The 24,000-nt window shown below is 37.5% G+C and overlaps 3 protein-coding genes across 6 annotated transcripts; 1 reads left to right on the plus strand and 2 right to left on the minus strand.

The window, feature by feature from the left end:
• Window positions 1–3,093: 3,093 nt before the first annotated feature.
• LOC137617025 (crustacean hyperglycemic hormone-like) lies at window positions 3,094–5,734 on the minus strand. The gene is made up of 3 exons (XM_068346881.1): window positions 5,602–5,734; window positions 4,497–4,783; window positions 3,094–3,642 (listed from the first exon to the last, which is right to left on the minus strand). Exons 1-3 carry the CDS (start codon window positions 5,617–5,619, stop codon window positions 3,537–3,539), a joined length of 411 nt encoding a protein of 136 aa, XP_068202982.1. The 5' UTR covers window positions 5,620–5,734; the 3' UTR covers window positions 3,094–3,536.
• A 4,488-nt stretch (window positions 5,735–10,222) lies between these two features.
• Window positions 10,223–13,120, plus strand: LOC137617026 (crustacean hyperglycemic hormone-like). The gene is made up of 3 exons (XM_068346882.1): window positions 10,223–10,329; window positions 11,360–11,646; window positions 12,556–13,120. Exons 1-3 carry the CDS (start codon window positions 10,312–10,314, stop codon window positions 12,659–12,661), a joined length of 411 nt encoding a protein of 136 aa, XP_068202983.1. The 5' UTR covers window positions 10,223–10,311; the 3' UTR covers window positions 12,662–13,120.
• A 999-nt stretch (window positions 13,121–14,119) lies between these two features.
• Window positions 14,120–22,391, minus strand: LOC137617028 (crustacean hyperglycemic hormone B-like). Of its 4 annotated transcripts, XM_068346884.1 has the most exons (4): window positions 22,053–22,391; window positions 21,143–21,190; window positions 16,496–16,809; window positions 14,120–14,373 (listed from the first exon to the last, which is right to left on the minus strand). In XM_068346884.1, exons 2-4 carry the CDS (start codon window positions 21,158–21,160, stop codon window positions 14,268–14,270), a joined length of 438 nt encoding a protein of 145 aa, XP_068202985.1. In that variant the 5' UTR covers window positions 21,161–21,190; window positions 22,053–22,391; the 3' UTR covers window positions 14,120–14,267. The 4 variants fall into 4 exon arrangements, with proteins under 4 accessions (XP_068202985.1, XP_068202984.1, XP_068202986.1 ...); XM_068346883.1 differs by lacking the exon at window positions 21,143–21,190 and having other exon boundaries at window positions 22,006–22,389; XM_068346885.1 differs by lacking the exons at window positions 21,143–21,190; window positions 22,053–22,391 and adding an exon at window positions 21,831–21,909.
• Window positions 22,392–24,000: the final 1,609 nt, after the last annotated feature.

A 24,000-nucleotide genomic window follows, 5' to 3' on the forward strand; every position in this document is an offset into this window, starting at 1 on the left:
TAGATTTCGCAACATGTTGCGAGCTTAAGCCCCTGGCAGGCCAGGGGCGGCGTCAAAGGACTTTACTTATAGAAATGCCTGCTTTAGGCAGGCAGGGTCATGAGACCAAGTCTTTAGGCCTGTTTAGGGTCAAAGTGATGAAATTAAGCTCAAGGGTGAAAGGTTAAAGAGTTTAGTCCCAGTAAGTTAGAGAGACTAGAGAGGAAGGAAGGGTTTTCAGTGGGAGGGGAAAGAAGCAGTTTTAAGCATAAGTACTTATTACTGATTGCCTGGTGTCACTGGGTATGCCTCTGGCATGCCAGGGACAGCGTCGAAAAGATTTTTCTTATATGAATGCCTGCTTTAAGTAGGCAGGGTCAAGAGATCCAGTGTTTAGGTCCTGTTGAGGGCCAAAGAGTTGAGATGAAGTTTTAAGGGTGAAAGGTTATAGACCTTGGTCCCAGTGAGTTAGAGGGGCTGGGAGAGGAGTGGAGTGATTTGGGTTAGAGGGCAAAAAAGGGGGAAGCCTTAACCAAGGAGAAGAGGGCTAAGGGTGGTTGAGAGTTGATCTCTGCATAGGCTGGGAGAGACTTTCTTCTTACCTAGGTGGGGGGTAAGATCGCAGAAAACCTACAAGCGTCTCTATGTTTATGAGAATGTGGGCAGTCACCTGTTCTGCAGTATGCGGCACTCCTTGGCCGAGGTTTTGTCTTAGATTTGTGGTTTCTGGGCAGTGGCAGAGGTAATGCTCTAGTGGGAGTGCCGGAACAGCTTCGCAGTACTTGCATTGCCTACCCTCAAGGTTGATGATTTCCCATGAGCAGGGGTACCTTAACCTTAGTCTGTGGTAGATTACTGCTAGTTTGCAGGGCGTGTTCTTTGGTAGATCATGTGGTGTCAGGTTGGTAGTGTTGATACACCATTTTGCTGATTTTGACGAGGCAAATAGGGCTTGTCTGATGGAGCTATGTAGTTGTGTTTGACAGTAAGCATTCATTGCTGATTTGAACTGTTCATGCGATGGGTTGAGGGTTATGCTGATAGTGGTGACTTGGAGGGCCTGCTTTGCTAATCGATCGGCTTCTTCATTACTGAGTATACCTATATGACTGGGGATCCAATTTAGTGTGACCTGTCGGTTCTGGAGAGCATGTGTGTGGGCTATCTGTCTGATGGAGATGATGAGTGTGTTTTCTCGGATATCTTGGCTCCTGATTGCTGCCATGGCTCCTCTGGAGTCAGTATGTATCGTGGTGTTACTTTGACTGATGAGTGAGTGTGTGAGGGCTTTGAGTATGGCAACTATGTTCAATTTCTTTTAGCGATGCAGATTTGCACCGACTCGCAGCGGTGCCCTTTTAGCTCGGAAAAGTTTCCTGATCGCTGATTGGTTGGACGAGATAATTCTAACCAATCAGCGATCAGGAAACTTTTCCGAGCTAAAAGGGCACCGCTGCGAGTCGGTGCAAATCTGCCTCGATAAAAGAACTGGACTATAGTTCAGTTTGGAGTGTGCAGGCATTTTTGGAGATCCTCCAGCAGGCCGAGAAATGTGGGGAGTAGACTGCTGCAGCTGCTGCAGGAACCTCCCTGTCTACAGAGCCGTCAGTATAATACACATTGTCAGCGAGCGTGAGGGTGATTGAATCAAGGGCCGCTCTAAAGGCCTGTGCTGGGGGGCATAGCGCCTTGGAGAACGGGTGGGTGGTGTAATGGTACTTGATTGGGCTGGGAATCCAGGGGTTTTTTCTGAAAAGTCCGGGTGGAAGGTGTCTTTTTTGAGTGTAGATAGCATTGTCTGAGAGCCGGTCTCCAAACCATCTTGCTTTATTTAATATAATGAAAATTAAATCCAACATATCTTTTACCTATACCAGAAGAATATTGGTGTTAAATGGCAGGAGAGGATTAGAAATGAAACTATAAGAGACCAATAGTAAAAATGTTTTTTAGGATTTAATGCATGTTTGTGTTCTTAAATGACAAATGAATAACTTGTGTCTTTGTTACTTTTGATAGAATACAAATTGTAATAAACGATAAATTTAGAGTTGCAATAAAAACCTGATGATGAAGGAAAAGTGTTCAATTTATTTACCTGCTTAAATATATCTATTTTTCAAGGCTTTGTTGTATTCCCTGATCTGGCATTTGTTGACTGAATGTCTTTCTTATAACACAGAAAGAAATAGATATCTGTTTGAGGATCGGGGTGAGGATGGCAGGTTCATCCTTGCCAAGATTCTTGGACATGATGTGTCGTACAATGCTAGTGGCATCTTTAAATCTATATCAGAAGCAGGTCCTCTTAATGCTATTCAACTTTTATAACATATTTACTTCTCTGGTTTTAATTGAATATTCTTTTAATCTTTAATTATAATAAACGATATCGGCGTCAATGACCTTCGATGTCAGGAGGCCAGACAAGTTCAAATCATTCATTCATTTTTCCCTGATCTGACCTTTCTTGTACAATTGCTTTTTTGGATGATGTAAAATGATTATAGATTGGCTCCTTACTTATCCTACCCCTTAGAGGATTAGATTGGGTAAGGTCTGTTTGGGGTGCAGATATCTATGGTTATCTTAGGATACGTCCCTGATTATACCCGATATCTTCAGATAGTCGTTGCCGGGGGTTGGAACCCCATGATACTGTAGAAGTTGCCAGAAGGAACTTCTATTAGGACGACATGGTTCGAGCCCCTCCGAGTCCAAAAAAAAAAAAAAAAGATTATAGATTTGATTGCATCATTGCTTTGTGCATTTCCAAAGCCTATTGAAACTACAATATTTACATCATATCATTCACTAGCTTTCTTGTATCAATAAACGAGGTACTATTTTGGTTGTGTTTCTATAACTACTTCCCAGAGAGAAAGATTTAAAGGTGTAAAGGTCTCTCATGAATGGCAAAGGCAAAGGACAGTAATAATGTCCCAGAGATTGACCATATATACATTATGATCAGCACCCAAGCCAGGGCTCGACCCAAGATAGGACCAGGGAGCGTCAGGCAATGTTTGCTGATGACTCTTAGCATATAATATTGAGGAAAATTAATTTCAAGGTTCAATGCTTTGCTCTTTATGATGTATTTATCATTAACAATCTTTGGTTTCAAATTTTGGACAGCTATGATTTAATAATATTTCCATAATGATTTGTATTCACCACAAAAGTACCCTATCATTTGGCTCATATATGTGTTTATACATTATATTTTCTTTAAAATTGTTTTACAAAGACAATTGTTAGTGTATAAATCTTTTAATGTCTCTAATGAAGAACAATAAGACCAAAATTTAATTGTAGTTTCAAGAAAAAACAAATAAAATCAAAATAAAGCGAGTTCCCGCCATGACGAAGATCAGGAAGAGTAAACAAAACCGAAGGTGAAGAATATTGGAACCAGGTGAGTTAAATCTGTGGAGATCTTCTAAAGAGTAAAGAGGATATAAATATCCTTCTCAGTAATCATAGATATAGGATGATCCAGTTGTTGGCGATGGTCCTAGAGATGAAATCCGTCCTGTTTCTGCCCAAGGGAGCCTTTACTTGCCAACAGTCCTGACGGAGGCGGCGTAGGAATCAAAGTTATCCTTCAGTTGAAGATCGCTAAGGCACTGGCGGAACACATTGTTGCGGTAGCATCTCTTCCTGTTTATTTTTTTTTTTTTTTTTTTTTTTTGAATGGAGGAAATGTGAGAAGAAGGAAAGGGAGAGAAAAAATATCGATTAATATTGTATTATTGTATTTTTGTATCATTGCTCAATTATGCTTTGGAATTGACATTAAGGTATAGACTCAATATTGTATATGTGGTGGTTTAACTTAGATCACCAAATATTCAGAAAAAAAACTTAATTCGGAAGATATAATGAATATAATATCGAATGAATATGCGTACGCGAACATACTAATACACACACATACACATTCACACACACACACACACACACACACACACATATATATATATATATATATATATATATATATATATATATATATATATATATATATATATACTGTATATATATGTGTGTGTGTATGTATATACATACGTATATCTATACATACATGTATATATGCATCTATTAACGTACCTATGAACGTATTTACAGTGTAAACGATTTTGTCACGTGATTTACAGTAAATGAATGTAAATATAAGAGTTTGAATCCAAGATACCTATAGTCCATTCTTTTTAGTGAGGCAGATTTACACCGACTCGCAGGGGTGCCCTTTTAGCTCGGAAAAGTTTCCTGATCGCTGATTGGTTACAGAAGATAATTCTAACCAATCAGAGAGCAGGAAACCTTTCCGAGCTAAAAGGGCACCCCTGCGAGTCGGTGCAAATGTGTCTCATTAAAAAAATTGAGTATAGATTATAAGAGTAATGGCTAGGGGTGGGGTAGCGAGTGGGGGGGAGGTTAGTGAGGGGGGGGGGTAGAGAGAGGGGAGTAGTGAAGGGGCCTAGTGAGAGAGGTAGGGATGTAGGGACCATTACCTGCACTGAACGCCAACATATGGCTTCCTATAAAGGTTGTAGCAATCCTCGCACACCCTGTCAAGCACCATGAAGATGTCCCAGTCATAGACGCCCCTGCAGGACATGTCGAAGACAGCCCTTTTCTCCGCGCTGTGCCCTCCGAGGGGCTCCAAGGCGGAGGGAGGCTGAGCGTCGGACGGAGGAGAGAGGAGCATCTCGACTTCCGAGGGGGCGTCAGCTGACACAGCCCCGATCTGGTTGGTGGTGGCCACCGAGATGACAGCTGCCAGCAGGAGGGACCATACCTGAGGACAGTTGGCAAACTAGGTGATTGGAATTACAAGAAGAAACAAAAGAATTTGTAATGGAAGTCACACGACAACAACAATAACTACAACCACAACAACAACAGCAGGGCGAAGGCCTCAGATATGTCTTTATTCATGTCCGGGGTTAGGCTAGTAAACTAGATAACTATAGCTACAAGAAGAATAAGAAGAAGAAGAAGAAACTGTAATGGAAGTTACACAACAACAACAACAACAGCAATAAATGCCGCCGTCTCTAGTCCACTGCAGGAAGAAGGCCTCAGATATTTCTTTATTCATGTCTGGGGTTTGGCCAGTTTTCAACATAACGCTGGCCATTAATTACAAGAAAAATCAGAAGAAACAGTACTGGAAGTCACACAACAACAACAAAAACAACAAATGCAGCCGTTTCTAGTCCACTGCAGGACAAGGGCCTTAGACATATTCTTATTCATGTCTGGTGTTTAGCCAGTTTTATACACCACGCTGGACAGTAATTACAAGATTAATCAGAAAAAACCGTAATGGAAGTCACTAATGCACACCAAAACTTATAAAATTATCATTTTGTATAATGTCTCTTCGTACTCCCCAAGAGAGATTAGTTCACCAAACTTTCAGCTGGGCTCCACAAGGCACTAGAAGAGTTGGAAGACCCAGACCTACATGGCTGGAGTCTATGAAGCGCGAAATAGGAGATAATCAATGGAGAAGTATTGAATTGAAAGCTCAAGATAGAGACGACTGGCGAAATCTAACAGAGGCCCTTTGCCTCAATAGGCGTAGGAGATGATGATGATAATGTCCCTTACCTGAATGTTGCAAATCATGGCAGATGTCGTACAGTAAACACACACCGAAAAGATCTTCCTTTGGGGAACTTATCTTCGGAAGGTGCGTCTTCTGCCAAGGATGCTGAGGTTCTGATGGAGTTGTGGAGAGATGCTGAGCTTAAATAACAGTTCGCGTCTTCGTTTCGAGGCTCCATTGGACTGAGAAATGTCTTAAAGACACTGCGTCACAGGTGTAATGATCTGTAATGTAATGATGTAATGAGGAATTGAAAATCGAAGGTAATGACAGAAGGATGATCTTTGGATACCTTCATTGGCTTTGACTCGAGACTTTACATCCTTGTAATTTTCTAAAGAGCGTTTTGAGAGGGACGTATAAGCGGACGAGAACTGTCTGTCTGTCTGTATCTCTTTCAATCTCTCTTCTACATACTTCTTATCTATATTTTACAAGTATAGGGGCCGGGGAGACCTCTCAGAACCAAGTGGTAGTCGCACTATCTACTTGAAAGATGTCTGACGGGAAGATAGAGGAAAGGAAACAGAAACGGAGGTGAAGCACAGGATAAAAAATGAAATGCTGTTAGGAGCAGAAGGATGAGTTTAAAGACAGCATCTCACAAATAAGTTTATATACGATGGAATGATTTTTATTGTTATCACTAGCTAGGCTACAACCCTAGTTGGAAAAGCAGGATGCTATAAGTCCAAGGGCTCCTCGTTCATTACTTCTTATATCGTTTATTTATTTAATTGTTTCATTTCCTCACTGGGCAATTTTTCCTTGTTGGAGCCCTTGCGTTTATAGCATCTTGCTCTTCCAACTAGGGTTGTAGCTTAGCTAATAATAATAATAATAATAATAATTATGATAATAATAATAATATGTAAAATAGCCCAGGGAGAAAAGGAAATAAGGAAACAGAATAGTGTGTCTGAGAGTGGAAGACCATGATACAGAGGCTATGGCAATACCCAAGACCAGAGAACAATGGCTTGATTTTGGAGTGTCTTTCTCCTAGAAGAGCTGCTTACCATAGCTAAAGAGTCTCTTCTATCCTTATTAAGTGGAAAGTAGTTACTGAACAATTATAGTGCAATAGTTCTGCCCTTAAGAGAAGAAGAATTTTCCGGTATTTTTTGTATTCAAAGGAGGTTTGATGGAAGAGGATGCATTTGATAGAAGCCATTGGAGAGAGCGTATCAGGCAACCGACCCCTTAATTTATGGATATAGGTGGGAAAGAAGAGACTCATCTAATACTCTGGTTATACTTCTAATATTTCTGATCTATTTTTTTTGGGTATAAGTTTATTCTAACTACTTGCGTACACGATCCGTCAAAAAGGACGACTGAATATTTAGATAGAAATACACACAGACGCATAAACAGTTCAACCCTTCCCTCCACCTCCCCATATCCTAACTACAACCCCTCTCACCAGGGTATGACTATTCCCTCTGCCCCGTGACCGAAAAGAAATAAAGCGAGCGCCAAAAAGTCGTGCGCCAGAAAATCTGCGCCAAGAAGTCCTAGACCGTAATTTAACAGTCACGGTGTCATAATTCTCATCAAGAAAAATGAAACGACCGATGGAAAAACAAATCTTAACTTTGCTTTACTTTATTACTCAGAGTTTGTTAAATTATTTCTATCTCAAAATGTCAGACGTATCCAGGAATAATAGAAAAATAAATATCCAACTAAATGACTAAATATATTTTTTAAATAATCAAGTTTTTTTTTGTTCATCTTGGAAAAGTTTTAAGAGACCTTTTACAATGACGATTTAACAGTAAAGGAGCAATACGGGATAGGTAGGTAGTAGGTTGGCCAGGGCACCAGCCACCCGTTGAGATACTACCACTAGAGAGTTATGGGGTCTTTTGACTGGCCAGATAGTACTACATTGGATCCTTCTCTCTGGTTACGGTTCATTTTCCCTTTGCCTATACACTAACACACCAAATAGTCTGGCCTATTCTTTACATATTCTCCTCTTTCCTCATACACCTGACAACACTGAGATTACCAAACAATTCTTCTTACTGCAATGTAATTGTTCAGTGGCTACTTTTCTTTTTGTAAGGGTAAAAGAGAGACTTTAGCTATGGTAAGCAGCTCTTCTAGGAGAAGGACACTCCAAAATCAAACCATTGTTCTCTAGTCTTGGGTAGTGCCATAGCCTCTGTACCATGGTCTTCCACTATCTTGGATTAGAGTTCTCTTGATTGAGGGTACACTCGGGCACACTGTTCTATCTTATATCTTATTTCTCTTCCTCATGTTTTGTTAAAGTTTTTATAGTTTATAAAGTGATATTTATTTTAATATTGTTGCTCTTCTTAAAATATTTTATTTCTCCTTGTTCCCTTTCCTCACTGAGCTATTCTCCCTGTTGGAGCCCCTGGGCTTATAGCATCCTGCTTTTCCAACTAGGGTTGTAGCTTACCAAGTAATAATAATAATAATTATAATAATAATAATAATAATAATAATACTCTGAACGAACAAGATAAAACGACAGTGGAGGTGCTGTAGAGAGTAGGGTTCCCTTACTGTATAGGACCGGAAAAACAGCCATCAAAGTTAAAAAGTAAAGTAACTGACAGCATAGAGCCAAGTCCAGAGACTAGGATTGACTATAACGTCGACCTGAAGAGTAAGGGTCGTGAAAACCAAAGAGTTGGTAAGAAAATAGGTTACAAACAGCGTCATTTATTAGATTTAAACCCTCACTCAGCTCTGAATTTTGGTTACTTCAAACAACAATTATGAGGAGAAATTGAATAATCTGTTAAAGCGTTTTTGCAGTATGCTGGAAACTTGAAGTGCGATATGTCATTTGACAGAAATGAATCGTAGGGAATTAGAAGGAAAAACAGAATTAATACAGAAATCATTCGTGTTACAGGAATAGCCCCTTTGTAATAAAGAGCAAGTGTCTGGTTTTATATATATATATATATATATATATATATATATATATATATATATATATATATATAGATAGATAGATAGATAGATAGATAGATAGTAATATATATTTCTTTTCGGTCAAGGGACAGAGGAAGTAGTCATACCCTGGTGAGAGGGGTTGTAGTTAGGAAATGGGGAGGCGGTGGGAAGGGTTGAACTGTTTGTGCGTCTGTGTGCATTTCTATCTAAATATTCAGTCGTCCTTTTTGGCAGGTCGTGTACACTACATTTAGAATAAATTTATACCCCGCAAAAAATAGATCAGAAAAATTAGAAGTATAACCAGAGTTTTGGATATCCCAGCAGGAACTTCGTTTCCACATCAACAACGGACATGAGTCTCTTCTTTCCCATAGTTGTCCCTAAATTAAGGGGTCGGTTGCCTAATGCACCCTCTCCAATGGCTTCTATCAAATGCATCCTCTTCCACCAAACCTCCTTTGAATACAAAAATTACCCGAAAATTCTTTTTTCACTCAAGGGCATAACTACTGCACTGTAATTTTTCAGTGGCTATTTTCCACTTGAGGATAGAAGAGACTCTTTAGCTATGGTAAGCAGCTCTTCTAGGAGAAGGAAACTCCAAAATCAAGCCATTGTTCTCTATCCTTTGATAGTGCCATAGCCTCTGTACCATGGTCTTCTACTGTTTTGGGTTCGAGTTTTCTTGCTTGAAGGTACATTCAGGCATGCTATTCTATCTGTTTCTTTATTTCCTTTCCTCACTGAGCTATTTTCCCTATTGGAGCCCTTGGCTTACTGTTCTCGGCAGTATTTCAGTAAAATGCAGGTGACCGTAATTTTTACTCTACTTTGTTATTATCTTTTACTGATTAATGGCCGTAATATCACTCCTTTACATCAATATAACGGTTTTTAAAACTGTTAATGCCTGGCAACATTTATTCCAGGATTTTTACAGTTTTTTACGGCAAATTTTCAACAGTGTATGCAGATGAGAGAAGGACAGAGAGTATATGCTGAAGAGAAAAAGGACAGAGAGTATATGCAGAAGAAAAAAAGGACAGAGAGTATATGCAGAAGAGAGAAAGGACAGAGAGTATATGCTGAAGAGAAAAAGGACAGAGTATATGCAGAAGAAATAAAGGACAGAGAGTATATGCAGAAGAAAAAAAGGACAGAGAGTATATGCTGAAGAGAAAAAGGACAGAGAGTATATGCAAAAGAGAAAAAGGACAGAGAGTATATGCAGAAGAGAAAAAGGACAGAGAGTATATGCAGAAGAAAAAAAGGACAGAGTATATGCAAAAGAGAAAAAGGACAGAGAGTATATGCAGAAGAGAAAAGGGACAGAGAGTATATGCAGAAGAGAAAAAGGACAGAGAGTATATGCAGAAGAGAAAAAGGACAGAGAGACAGATAGACAGAAAGACAATTCTCGAACACTTACGTGTCCCTCTCAGAACGCTCTTTAGAAAATTACCAGGACGTAAAGTGTCGAGTCAAAGCCACTGCAGGTATCCAAATAACATCCTTCTGTCATTACCTTCGATTTTCAATTCCTCATTACATCATTACATCCCAGATCATTACACCTCTGACGGTGTCTTTAGACATTTCTCAGTCCAATGGAGTCTCGAAACGGAGACGTGAAGCGTTATTTAAGCTCAGCATCTCTCCACAACTCCATCAGAACCTCAGCATCTTTGACAGAAGACGCACCTTCCGAAGATAAGTTCCCCCAAAGGAAGATCTTTTCGGTGTGTGTTTACTGTACGACATCTGCCATGATTTGCAACATTCAGGTAAGGGACATTATCATCATCATCTCCTCCTACGCCTATTGACGCAAAGGGCCTCGGTTAGATTTCGCCAGTCGTCTCTATCTTGAGCTTTTAATTCAATACTTCTCCATTAATCATCTACTTCGCACTTCATAGTACTCAGCCATGTAGGACTGGGTCTTCTAACTCTTCTAGTGCCTTATGTAGCCCAGTTGAAAGTTTGGTGAACTAATCTCTCTTGGCGAATGTTAATCTCTTCCTACGCCTATTGACGCAAAGGGCCTTGGTTAGATTTCGCCAATCGTCTCTATCTTGAGCTTTTAATTCAATAATTCTCCATTGATCATCTCCTACTTCGCACTGCATAGTCCTCAGCCATGTAGACCTGGGTCTTCTAACTCTTCTAGTGCCTTGTAGAGCCCAGCTGAAAGTTTGGTGAACTAATCTCTATTGGGGAGTGCAAAGGGACATTATACAAAATGATAATTTTATAAGTTTTGGTGTGCATTAGTGACTTCCATTACGGTTTTTTCTGATTAATCTTGTAATTACTGTCCAGCGTGGTGTATAAAACTGGCTAAACACCAGACATGAATAAGAATATGTCTAAGGCCCTTGTCCTGCAGTGGACTAGAAACGGCTGCATTTGTTGTTTTTGTTGTTGTTGTGTGACTTCCAGTACTGTTTCTTCTGATTTTTCTTGTAATTAATGGCCAGCGTTATGTTGAAAACTGGCCAAACCCCAGACATGAATAAAGAAATATCTGAGGCCTTCTTCCTGCAGTGGACTAGAGACGGCGGCATTTATTGCTGTTGTTGTTGTTGTTGTGTAACTTCCATTACAGTTTCTTCTTCTTCTTCTTATTCTTCTTGTAGCTATAGTTATCTAGTTTACTAGCCTAACCCCGGACATGAATAAAGACATATCTGAGGCCTTCGCCCTGCTGTTGTTGTTGTGGTTGTAGTTATTGTTGTTGTCGTGTGACTTCCATTACAAATTCTTTTGTTTCTTCTTGTAATTCCAATCACCTAGTTTGCCAACTGTCCTCAGGTATGGTCCCTCCTGCTGGCAGCTGTCATCTCGGTGGCCACCACCAACCAGATCGGGGCTGTGTCAGCTGACGCCCCCTCGGAAGTCGAGATGCTCCTCTCTCCTCCCTCCGACGCTCAGCCTCCCTCCGCCTTGGAGCCCCTCGGAGGGCACAACGCGGAGAAAAGGGCCGTCTTCGACATGTCCTGCAGGGGCGTCTATGACTGGAACATCTTCATGGTGCTTGACAGGGTGTGCGAGGATTGCTACAACCTTTACAGGAAGCCATATGTTGGCGTTCAGTGCAGGTAAAGGTCCCCACATCCCCACCCCTCTCACTAGGGCCCCCCTCACTAGCCCCTACTCTAAACCCCCCTCCCCTCTCTAAACACCCCCCCCCCCCACTCGCTATCCCACCCCTAGCCATTGCTCTTATAATCTATATTCAATTTTTTTTATTGAGGCAGATTTGCACCGACTCGCAGAGGTGCCCTTTTAGCTCGGAAAAGTTCCCAGCTATCTGATTGGTTAGAATTATCTTCTCTAACCAATCAGCGATCAGGAAACTTTTCTGAGCTAAAAGGGCACCCCTGCGAGTCGGTGCAAGTCTGCCTCACTAAAAAGAACAGACTATAGTAATGCTCTGTGCTATAACTCTAGGCATCTTGGATTCAAACTCTTATATTGACATTCGTTTATTGTAAATCACATGACAAAATCGTTTACATTGTAAATGCGTTCATAAATACATTAACAGATGCGTATGTACATTTATGTATAGATATACGTATGTATATACATACATACATATATATATATATATATATATATATATATATATATATATATGCATATATTTATTTATATATATATGTGTGAATATATATATATATATATATATATATATATATATATATATATATATGTGTGTGTGTGTGTGTGTGTGTATATGTGTGTATTAGTATGTTCGCTTATGCATATTCGTTCGATATTATATTCATTATATCTTCTGAATTAAGTTTTTTTTCTGAATATATGGTGATCTAAGTTAAATCACCACATATACAATATTGGGTTTATACCTTAATGTCAATTCCAAAGCAAAATTGAGCAATAATACAATAATACAATAATACAATATTAATCCATATTTTTTCTTCCCCCTCCTTCTTCTCCCATTTCCTCCATTCAAAAAAAAAAAAAATGGAAAAACACAGGAAGAGATGCTACCGCAACAATGTGTTCCGCCAGTGCCTTAGTGATCTTCAGCTGAAGGATAACTTTGATTCCTACGCCGCCTCCGTCAGGACCGTTGGCAAGTAAAGGCTCCCTTGGACAGAAACAGGACGGATTTAATCTCTAGGACCATCGCCGACAACTGGATCATCCTATATCTAGGATTACTGAGAAGGATATTTATATCCTCTTTACTCTTTAGAAGATCTCCACAGCTTTAACTCACCTGGTTCCAATATTCTTTACCTTCGGTTTTGTTTACACTTCCTGATCTTCGTCATGGCGGGAACTCGCTTTATTTTAATTCTATTTGTATTTTCTTGAAACTACAATTAAATTATAGTCATAATATTCTTCATTAGAGACATTAAAAGGTTTATACACTAACAATTGTCTTTTTAAAACAATTTCAAAGAAAATGTAATGTATAAACACATATATGAGCCAAATGATAGGGTACTTCTGTGGTAAATACTATAATTATTAAATCATAGCTGTCCAAAATTTGAAACCAAAGATTGTTAATGATAAATACATCATAAAGAGCAAAGCATTGAACCTTGAAATTCATTTTCCTCAATAATATATGCTAAGAGTCATCAGCAACCATTGCCTGACCCTTCCCGGTCCTATCTTGGGTCGAGGCCTGGCTTGGGTGCTGATCATAATGTATATATGGTCACTCTCTAGGGTCCTGTCACCGCCCCTTGCCTTTGCCATTCATGAGAGACCTTTAAACCTTTAAATCTTTCCGTCTGAAAAGTAGTTATAGAAACACACTTGAAATAGTACCTCGTTTATTGAAACAAAAAAGCTAGCAAATGATACGATCTAAATACTGTAGTTTCAATAGGTTTTGGAAATACACAAAGCAATGATGCAATCAAATCTATAATCTTTTTATAGCATCCAAAAATCGATTGTACAAGAAAGGTCAGATCAGTGAAGAATGAATGAATGAATTATTTGAACTTGTCTGACCTGACATCGAAGGTCATTGACGCCGATATCGTTTATTATAATTAAAGATTAAAACAATATTCAATTAAAACCAGAAAATTAAATATGTTATAGAAGTTGAATAGCATCAAGAGGACCTGCTTCTGATATAGATTTAAAGATGACACTATGATTGTACGACACATCATGTCCAAGAATCTTGGCAAGGATGAACCGGCCATCCTCACCCCGAGCCTCAAACAGATATCTATTTCTTTCTGTGTTATAAGTGAGGCATTCAGTCAACAAATACCAGATCAGGGAAGACAACAAGTCTTTATAAATAGACATATTTAAGCAGGTAAATAAATTGAACAGTTTTCCTTCATCATCAGGTTTTTATTGCAACACTAAATTTATCGTTTATTACAATTTGTATTCTATCAAGAATAACAAAGACACACATCATTCATTTGTCATTTAAGAGCACAAACATGCGTTAAATCCTAAAAAAACATTTTTACTATTGATCTACCAAAAACCAAAAATCACTACAAAAAACGAGCAATCTATACGATCACCCACAAGTATTCTATCCTAAAAATTACATATATCTGTAATACAAAAGGACGTTTTACCATAGATCTAAAATCAATAAATAATAAATATTCCACCTTTGTACTATAGTCTCTCAAACCAGCCAGAGGTCACAAGCCCACAGTGATCTTCGCTTCAATTGCTTGTAAAGAAGCAATCATTTCCCTACGACTTGCACCATGTTGACATACTCTTCAACAACATCCATCATCAGAAGATCGTCCAAGCACTGGCGGAAGATGAGGTTCCCGAAGCATTTGCTCCTGTAAAAAAGGAAGATTATTAAGCATACAGTAAGAGAAAAGTGTTTCATACAGTCCTCTATACTCAATTTTTTTTTAATGAGGCGCATTTCACCGACTCGCAGCGGTGCCCTTTTAGCTTAGAAAAGTTTCCTGCTATCTGATTGGTTAGAACTATCTCGTCCAACCAATCAGCGATCAGGAAACTTTTCCTATAAAAAAAGGAAGATTATTAAGCATACAGTAAGAGAAAGGCGTTTCATACAGTCCTCTATACTCAATTTTTTTTAATGAGGCGTATTTCACCGACTCGCAGCGGTGCCCTTTTAGCTTAGAAAAGTTTCCTGCTATCTGATTGGTTAGAACTATCTCGTCCAACCAATCAGCGATCAGGAAACTTTTCCGAGCGAAAAGGGCACCCCTGCGAGGTCGGTGCAAATCTGCCTCACTAAAAATAATTGACTATAACTCCGGGAAGATGTGACGTAAAATTCGTTACCTTATTTCCTTTCCTCACTGGGCTATTTTACCCCGTTGGGGCCCTTGGGATTATAGCATCCTGATTTTCCAGCTAGGGTTGTAGCCTAGCTAGTAATAGCTATACTATATACGTCTTTTAAAAACAGGACTTGTAATAGCTTATAACTTATATATTTTCCTATTGTCTCAAATCCTAGTCGAATAATTTCGTGATTTGACGTAAAATTTCCTTTCCTCACCGGGCTATTTTCCCCTGTTGGAACCCTTTGGCTTATAATATCCTGCTTTTCCAACTAAGGGTTGTAGCTTAGCTAGTAATAGTAATATTATTTACTTTCTTTAAAAACAGGAATTATAAGATTTTCTTAATTCTTCAAGACCTTTTGGAATATTTTTTGATTGAGAAAAACTAAGTATTTGACCACTATGTATCTGAATTAATACATGAATTATGAAACGATAATATTATGATATTGACTACAAAACAGTCAAGATATATTCCTGAGGAAATATTAGTTCAAGCAAGGTTATTACCAAGTATTTTTCTGGGTTTATAATGTTTTTATGCTACAGCTGGAGTAAAATGGCCTACTTTATATGGTAAAACAAAAATTAATACTTAGTAACGAATATATTTATAGTTAAAAGAGGAACTCACTACCATAGATAAGTGCATATTATTTCTTAATGAATTGCTCTACAAAAAGCACAGGCTCTTTGAACTAAAAAAAAAAATGTAAATACACATAAATAAATAAGCAAACCCCAGAAAAGGAATAATCATGAAAACAAGTCCCTCACAGGCTGGTAACAGAAATCACCTCCTGGTAGTCCAAAGGTATGATGTTGACACAATATTATTATTATTATTATTATTATTATTATTATTATTATTATTACTTGCTATACTTCAACCCTAGTTGGGAAAGCAGGATGCTATAAGCCCAGGGGCTCCAACGGGGAAAATAGCCCAGTGAGGAAAGGGAACAAGGTAAAATTAAATTTTTAAGAGTAACATCAAAATAAATATCTCCTATATAAGCTATAAAAACTTTAACAAAACAAGAGGAAGAGAAACGAGACAGAACAGTGTGCCTGAGTGTACCCTCAAGCAAGAGAACTTTAACCCAAGACAGTGGAAGGCCATGGTACAGAGGCTATGGCACTACCCAAGACTAGAGAACAAAGGTTTGATTTTGAAGTGTCCTCCTAGAAGAACTGATTACCCTTAACAAGAGGAAAGTGGCCACAAAACCAACGAAAAGAGCAATTGGGTCTGCCCCAATCTTTTCACCTCCGAATGTACTTTATTTTAACACTTTCCCCTCCAATCCTTCTTCTTCTTCTTTGTCTGCATCTTTTCCCACTTTTAGATGGGGTCGATGTTTCTGGCCAGTGTTCTCCATCTACCTCTGTCCCACACTTCATCACCGGTTAATCCCTTTGATCGAAGGTCATCCTTGATACAGTTCATCCACCTTCGCTTTGGTCTCCCTCTCCTTCTCCTTCCCTGTACCTCCATTTCCATCACCCTCCAATCCTTCCAAAATCCTAATCACCCCTCCCCTCCCCCACCTATCCGAATCCCCCTATACTGAAACTGAGAGCAAACTATCAATACATTTTCAAGATAAAAACAAATATGAAGCCACCTCAACCTCACCTGCATTCGACTCCAACATAAGGCTTCCGATAAATGTTGTAGCAATCTTCGCACACCCGCTCCAACTTCTTCAGGAGCTCCCTGTCGAAGATGCCCTTGCAATTAAGGTCCATGATGGTTCTCTTGTCGACCGAATGGTCATTTGCCTCGAGATCGGACGAAGCCAGAAACGGCGTGGCTGAAGATGAGGAGGAGGAGGATGAAGACAAAGCTAGGAGCCGCTCGATCCGGGCCAGACCTTCGGCTGATCTAGAGGTCGCCGGACGGATTCTGCCGAGGATCAAAATGGCTCCGAGGGAGATAGTCGCCCAGATCTGATGATGGAAAAATTGTATTTTTAAAGATTCTAGAAAATTATTTTCTAAATACTTTAGTAAATAGGGAATGATAATGGCATATTGATTCGGGATTTTAGATTCTCTAATGGAAAATATTTTGAATAGTTTAGTAAATACGTGATGATTATAATATATATATATATATATATATATATATATATATATATATATATATATATATATATATATATATATATATATATTATATATTATATATATACATATATATATATATATATATATATATATATATGTATATATATATATATATATATATATATATATATATATATATATATATATATATATATATATATATATTTCTAGATTATTCTAACTTAAAATTCAAAAAATATATAGAAAATAGATTAAAATCATTATTATTAGAATTATTGACATCATTTTTACAGATTATTCTAACATGAAATGCAAAAAAAAAAAGAAAAAGAAAAAAAAAACGCTTGAAATCATGTCTTCAGTTAACCAACAAACATACAAACTCTCATGCTTAGGTAGTTCTAAACCACAGACTTCGTGAGGTTGAAATTCAAGCAATGTGAAACTGCGTCCGAAACCAGGTTGAAATTTAATCAATGTTGAGCTGCGTCTGAACGCAGTCAAATGAAACTGTGTTTAAATCAGTCTCTTGTTTTAGTTTATTCATTTCTAATATTATTCAAATATTTTTCCTTGTTTCCTTTCCTCACTGGGCTATTTTTCCTGTTGGGGCCTCTGGGCTTATAGCATCCTGCTTTTCCATCTAGGATTGTAGCTTAGCAAGTAATATATATATATATATATATATATATATATATATATATATATATATATATATATATATATATATATATGTATGTATATATATATATATATATATATATATATATATATATATATATATATATATATATATATATATATATATATATATATATATATTGTTTTGTTTCCTTTTTTATTTTCATTTTTCTAAGTGTATTTTATAATTCCGGTTATTAAAATTGGTTTCAGTTTGGCTAATAATAATAATAATAATAATAATAATAATAATAATAATAATAATAATAATAATAATAATAATAATAATAATAATAATAATAATAATAATGATAATAAAAATTACGGAAATATATTTTGAAACCTTTAAAAATATACAAATATAAGTTTAATAAATCTCAGATTAAGCTTTGATATCAATATGATTTAAGATTATTCATCAAAATTTTCATTAAGCAAAATCAAAAATATATACAGATTCTCATATTTACTAAAAAAAATAACATCATACTTTCCTTACTTATAGTTAAGTAAGGTGATCTTTCTAAGTATGTACTAGTTATCTTTAAAGTGATTCTATTCTCTATTTGGTTAAGAAAGATCATCTAAGCATTATTAATATTAATATCTTAAAATTTATCATCATCATCATCATCATCTCCTCCTACGCCTATTGATGCGAAGGGCCTCGGTTAGATTTCGCCAGTCGTCTCTATCTTGAGCTTTTAATTCAATACTTCTCCATTCATCCTACTTCACGCTTCATAGTCCTCAGCCATGTAGGTCTGGGTCTTCTAACTCTCCTAGTGCCTTGTGGAGCCCAGTTGAAAGTTTGGTGAACTAATCCCTACTTCGCGCTTCATAGCCCTCAGCCATGTAAGCCTGGGTCTTCCAACTCTCCTAGTGCCTTGTGGAACACAGTTGAAAGTTTGGTGAACTAATCTCTCTCGGGGAGTGCGAAGAGCATGCCCAAACCATCTCCATCTACCCCTCACCATGATCTCATCCGCATATGGCACTCCAGTAATCTCGCTTATAGTTTGATTTCTAACTTTAAAACTCAGGTTAAGTTAATCAAATGGCATGAGATTTTAAAGCAGGTTTTTAGGACAGCATTCACTAATTAATCAATCAATCATCAGATTATGAAATAGATAATTGCTATGAGAAGATTTTCTAAAAGAAGAGCCGCTTAATATGTATTCACGGAAGAAGAAGAAGAAGAAGAAGAAGAAGAAGAAGAAGAAGAAGAAGAAGAAGAAGAAGAAGAAGAAGAAGAATAAGATGATTGAATAAGTTCAGAAATCAGTGATATGCAGTTTTGTTTGATATAGCCAAAGATTATTATTATTATGTTTTTATGTCGAACGGGCTACATAAGTCTTTTTATAGTTTATATGTGAAATATCTGTTTTAATGTACTTTCTGTTAGTAAAATATTCTATTTTAATTGTTCTTTACTTCTCAGATAGTTTATTTATTTCCTTATTTCCTTTCCTCACTAAGCTGTTTTTCTCTGTTGGAGCCCTTGGGCTTATAGCATCCTGCTTTTCCAACTGGGATTGTAGCTTAGCTATTATTATTATTATTATTATTATTATTATTATTATTATTATTATTATTATTATTATTTGCTATTGTTCTTAATGTATATTTGTGCCATTATGTGTTCAATATTTAGATTCTACGACATGAAACTACACTATAGTGTGTCTTTTGACTGCGTCAAAATATTTTTCATTTTTGAGTTCAACTATATATATGGTGTCTTCCATCTATGAACGTCACTGCTCCATAGTATCTTTCATATTTGAATCTAACTAAACCCTAATATCCTTCATATTAGCTTATTTATACATTATACTGTTATCCATATTTAAGCACTAATGCGCAGTAATATTGTCCATATTGTACCTTTCTATAGACCTACACTGTTAAAAATTTGCTGTAAAAAACTATAAAAATCATGGAATAAATGTTGCCAGGCATTTACCGTTCTAATAACGGATATATTGACATAAAGGAGTGACATTACGGTCACCAACCCGTAAAAGAGAATAATTAAGTAGGGCAAAATTACGGTCGCCTGTATTTTACTGAAATACGGCTGAGAACAGTATATTTTCACGGTGAATTTCCGATTAAAATTGCGGTTTTTATCAGTGTATATTTTTAAATTAACCCTTGAATCTATATTTAGATATATCTTTGCCATAACATTCCCATATTTTGATATGACCTTGATATTATCTTCCATATTTGAACTACACCAATATGATTTCTATACTTGAAATTCCCTATCTGAGTGGGGATACCTTAACGTGGTGAAAGGGTTTGCGTATCGCCATAATCAGCAAAGCTGTACTAGTCAGGGACACTCATACTAGATTGGTTTGCTGTGAGCTATCAGATGAAAGTCTCCCACCATCACCAATCCGCATTTGCTAGCCTGATGATGAAAATTGGCCAAACCCCAGACTTGAATAAGGACGTGTCTGAGGCCATTGTCGTGCAGTGGACTAGAAACGGCTGCATTTATTATTATTATTATTATTATCATTACTATCCAAGCTACAACCCTAGTTGGAAAAGCAAGATGCTATAAGCCCAGGGGCTCCAACAGGGAAAAATAGCCCAGTGAGGAAAGGAAATAAGGAAATAAATAAATGAAGAGAACAAATTAACAATAAATCATTCTAAAATAAGTAACAATGTCAAACCAGACATGTCATATATAAACTATTAACAACATCAAAAACAAATATGTCATAAATAAACTATAAAAAGACTCATGTCCGCCTGGTCAACAAAAAATCATTTGCTCCAACTTTGAACTTGTTATTGTTGTTGTTGTTTTTGTTGTTGTATAAGGCCTTCCCTTTTTATAATTTACAAAATCACTAAGACGTAAACTTATTAAACTTATTTTACGGTATGAAAAAGAAAACTCGACTAATTCACTTATTTAAAAAAAAAAAAAAAAAAAAAAAAAACCGTAGAATGTACAAAAATATCTCTCCGCTCCAAGTCCCAGAACAGTTGACTCTATTCAAACGATTAATGAAATAATCATACGGTTAGTGAGTCAATGTATATGTCCACTCGGGACTTCTTTAACCAAGACTGGTCTTTAACCGAAGTGCTGATCCCACCATTAACTCGGTATGCAAGGGTGACTCAGTATCAGTTAAGGAAAGTGGTGATTATTTTTAAAAAGGGTGACTTTATTCCATTCTTATTTATTTATTTCAATCTATGCCTATTCCCTCGTACGTTTGAGTGAATTAGGGACTTATGAATTGTTTGTTTAAGGCTGATAAAATCCTAAAAACTCGTAAAATCGACTTCAAAACTCACCATACTTTTGGAAGACATCACGATAGCTCAAGCACAAATATGGCGGACTTCTTTACGATTGTCGGCTGTTTTTACTCCTATTCCCTCGTACGTTTAAGTGAATTAGGGACTTATAAATTGTTTGTTTAAGGCTGATAAAATCCTTAAAATTCGTAAAAACGACGTCAAAACTCACCATACTTTTGGAAGACATCACGGTAGCTCAAGGCAAATATGGCGGACCCTCTTTACAATTGTCGGCTGTTTTTACTCCTATTCCCTCGTACGTTTAAGTGAATTAGGGACTTATAAATTGTTCGTTTAAGGCTGATAAAACTCGTAAAAACGACGTCAAAACTCACCATACTTTTGGAAGACATCACGGTAGCTCAAGGCAAATATGGCGGACCTCTTTACGATTGTCGGCTGTTTTTACTCCTATTCCCTCGTACGTTTAAGTGAATTAGGGACTTATAAATTGTTTGTTTAAGGCTGATAAAATCCTTAAAACTCGTAAAATCGACTTCAAAACTCACCATACTTTTGGAAGACATCACGGTAGCTCAAGGCAAATATGGCAGACCTCTTTACGATTGTCGGCTGTTTTTACTCCTATTCCCTCGTACGTTTAAGCGAATTAGGGACTTATAAATTGTTTGTTTAAGGCTGATAAAACTCGTAAAACTCGTAAAATCGACGACAAAACTCACCATACTTTTGGAAGACATCACGGTAGCTCAAGGCAAATATGGCGGACCTCTTTACGATTGTCGGCTGTTTTTACTCCTATTCCCTCGTACGTTTAAGTGAATTAGGGACTTATAAATCGTTTGTTTAAGGCTGATAAAATCCTTAAAACTCGTAAAAACGACGTCAAAACTCACCATACTTTTGGAAGACATCACGGTAGCTCAAGCACAAATATGGCGGACTTCTTTACGATTGTCGGCTGTTTTTACTCCTATTCCCTCGTACGTTTAAGTGAATTGGGGACTTATAAATTGTTTGTTTAAGGCTGATAAAATCCTTAAAACTCGTAAAATCGACGTCAAAACTCACCATACTTTTGGAAGACATCACGGTAGCTCAAGGCAAATATGGCGGACCTCTTTACGATTGTCGGCTGTTTTTACTCCTCGAATTCTACGATCTCTATCACTGGTTACCTTCTTCTTCTTCTTCTTCTTCTTCTTCTTCTTCTAACTTCCTCTTACCAAATCTGCGAGTTCTTTGCTGGTTCTACGATCTCTATCACTGGTTACCTTCTTCTTCTTCTTCTTCTTCTTCTTCTTCTTCTAACTTCCTCTTACCAAATCTGCGAGTTCTTTGCTGGTTCTACGATCTCTATCACTGGTTACCTTCTTCTTCTTCTTCTTCTTCTTCTTCTTCTTCTAACTTCCTCTTACCAAATCTGCGAGTTCTTTGCTGGTTCTACGATCTCTATCACTGGTTACCTTCTTCTTCTTCTTCTTCTTCTTCTTCTTCTTCTAACTTCCTCTTACCAAATCTGCGAGTTCTTTGCTGGTTCTACGATCTCTATCACTGGTTACCTTCTTCTTCTTCTTCTTCTTCCTCTTACCAAATCTGCGAGTTCTTTGCTGGTTCTATCCAGAGCCATCAACTTTTATAGTGGCAAAATGCTGGTGATATCAGACGGGAAGCGATTGCCAAATACCAAAATAGTAATTAAATGAAATCTATTTCCCTCCCATTAGGTTTTTGCTTTTGAAGATCCAAAATCGAAGACGTACAAGGGAGAATTATCCTCTGGAGGATGAAATATATCCAGAAATTCCTGAATGTATCGTTTAGATAATCAATACTATTTTTAATAATCAAGTAATTATACTAATTGGTTTACACGTCTCTTGGTTAGCGGTAATCATTCAGTATAGGGGCTTTATTCATTTCGTAAATGCGGGGGAGAGGGGGCTTTCCCCCTCCCCCTGGGGAAGAGGTCCTCCTCTCCCTGGGGAAGGGGTATGAGGTCCTCCTCTCCCTGGGGAAGGGGTAGGAGGTCCTCCTCCCCCTGGGAAAGAGGTAGGAGTCCCCCCCCTCCACCCTGGGGAAGGGGGACATTCCCCCTACCCCTGGGGAAGGGGTAAGGGGTCCTAGAAGGGGGGGAGGAGGTTGGGCTGATATAAATAGTAAAAAGATCGATGCTATATCTGGATCAAGTTCGAGAGAAAGTTTTGGAGATGAAATCCTTTAGATTTCATCTCTAAAACTTTAGATTTCATCTCCAAAACAACTTTAGATTTCATCTCCAAAACTTTAGATTTCATCTCCAAAACTTTAGATTTCATCTCCAAAACTTTAGATTTCATCTCCAACACTTTAGATTTCATCTACAAAACTTTAGATTTCATCACCAAAACTTTAGATTTCATCTCCAAAACTTTAGATTTCATCAAATGGCAAAATCTTCGTAATTTTTACCTTACTTTATTATTATCTTTTACGGATTGGTGACCGTAATATCACTCCTTTACGTCAATATATCCGTTTTTAAAACAGTAAATACCTGGTAATATTTATTCCAGAATTTTAACCATTTTCTTACGGCAATTTTTTTAACAGTAAAACCTATTAGAAACATCCCTGTCTCGCGATCTGTCGGACTAGGGTTCGAGTACCGCTCATGCTCCATAGTTTCTTGTAGTGTCTTTAATCTCACCATCCTTATGAGGTGTGGATGCCGGGTTTGTAGAAACCTATAGGTCTACCTACTAAGGCATTAGCAGCCATTACCTGGCCCTCCCTGGTCCTAACTTGGGTGCAGAGGGGACTTGAGCGCTGATCATATGTATATGTGGTCAGTCTCTAGGGCATTGTTACTTTCTCTTGCTTCTGCCATTCATGAGCGGCCTTTAAACCTTAAACCTTTTGATAGTTTATAGTTTATTTAGGGAATATTTATTCTTATGTTGTTACTGATAAGATATTTTATTTTTCCTTGTTTCCTTTCCTCACTGGGCTATTTTCCCTGTTGGGGCCCCTGGGCTTATAGCATCCTGCCTCTCCAAGTAGGGGTGTAGCTTAGCAAGTAATAAT

The sequence above is a fragment of the Palaemon carinicauda genome, chromosome 23 (assembly GCF_036898095.1).
Source record: "Palaemon carinicauda isolate YSFRI2023 chromosome 23, ASM3689809v2, whole genome shotgun sequence".
NCBI lineage: Eukaryota > Metazoa > Arthropoda > Malacostraca > Decapoda > Palaemonidae > Palaemon > Palaemon carinicauda.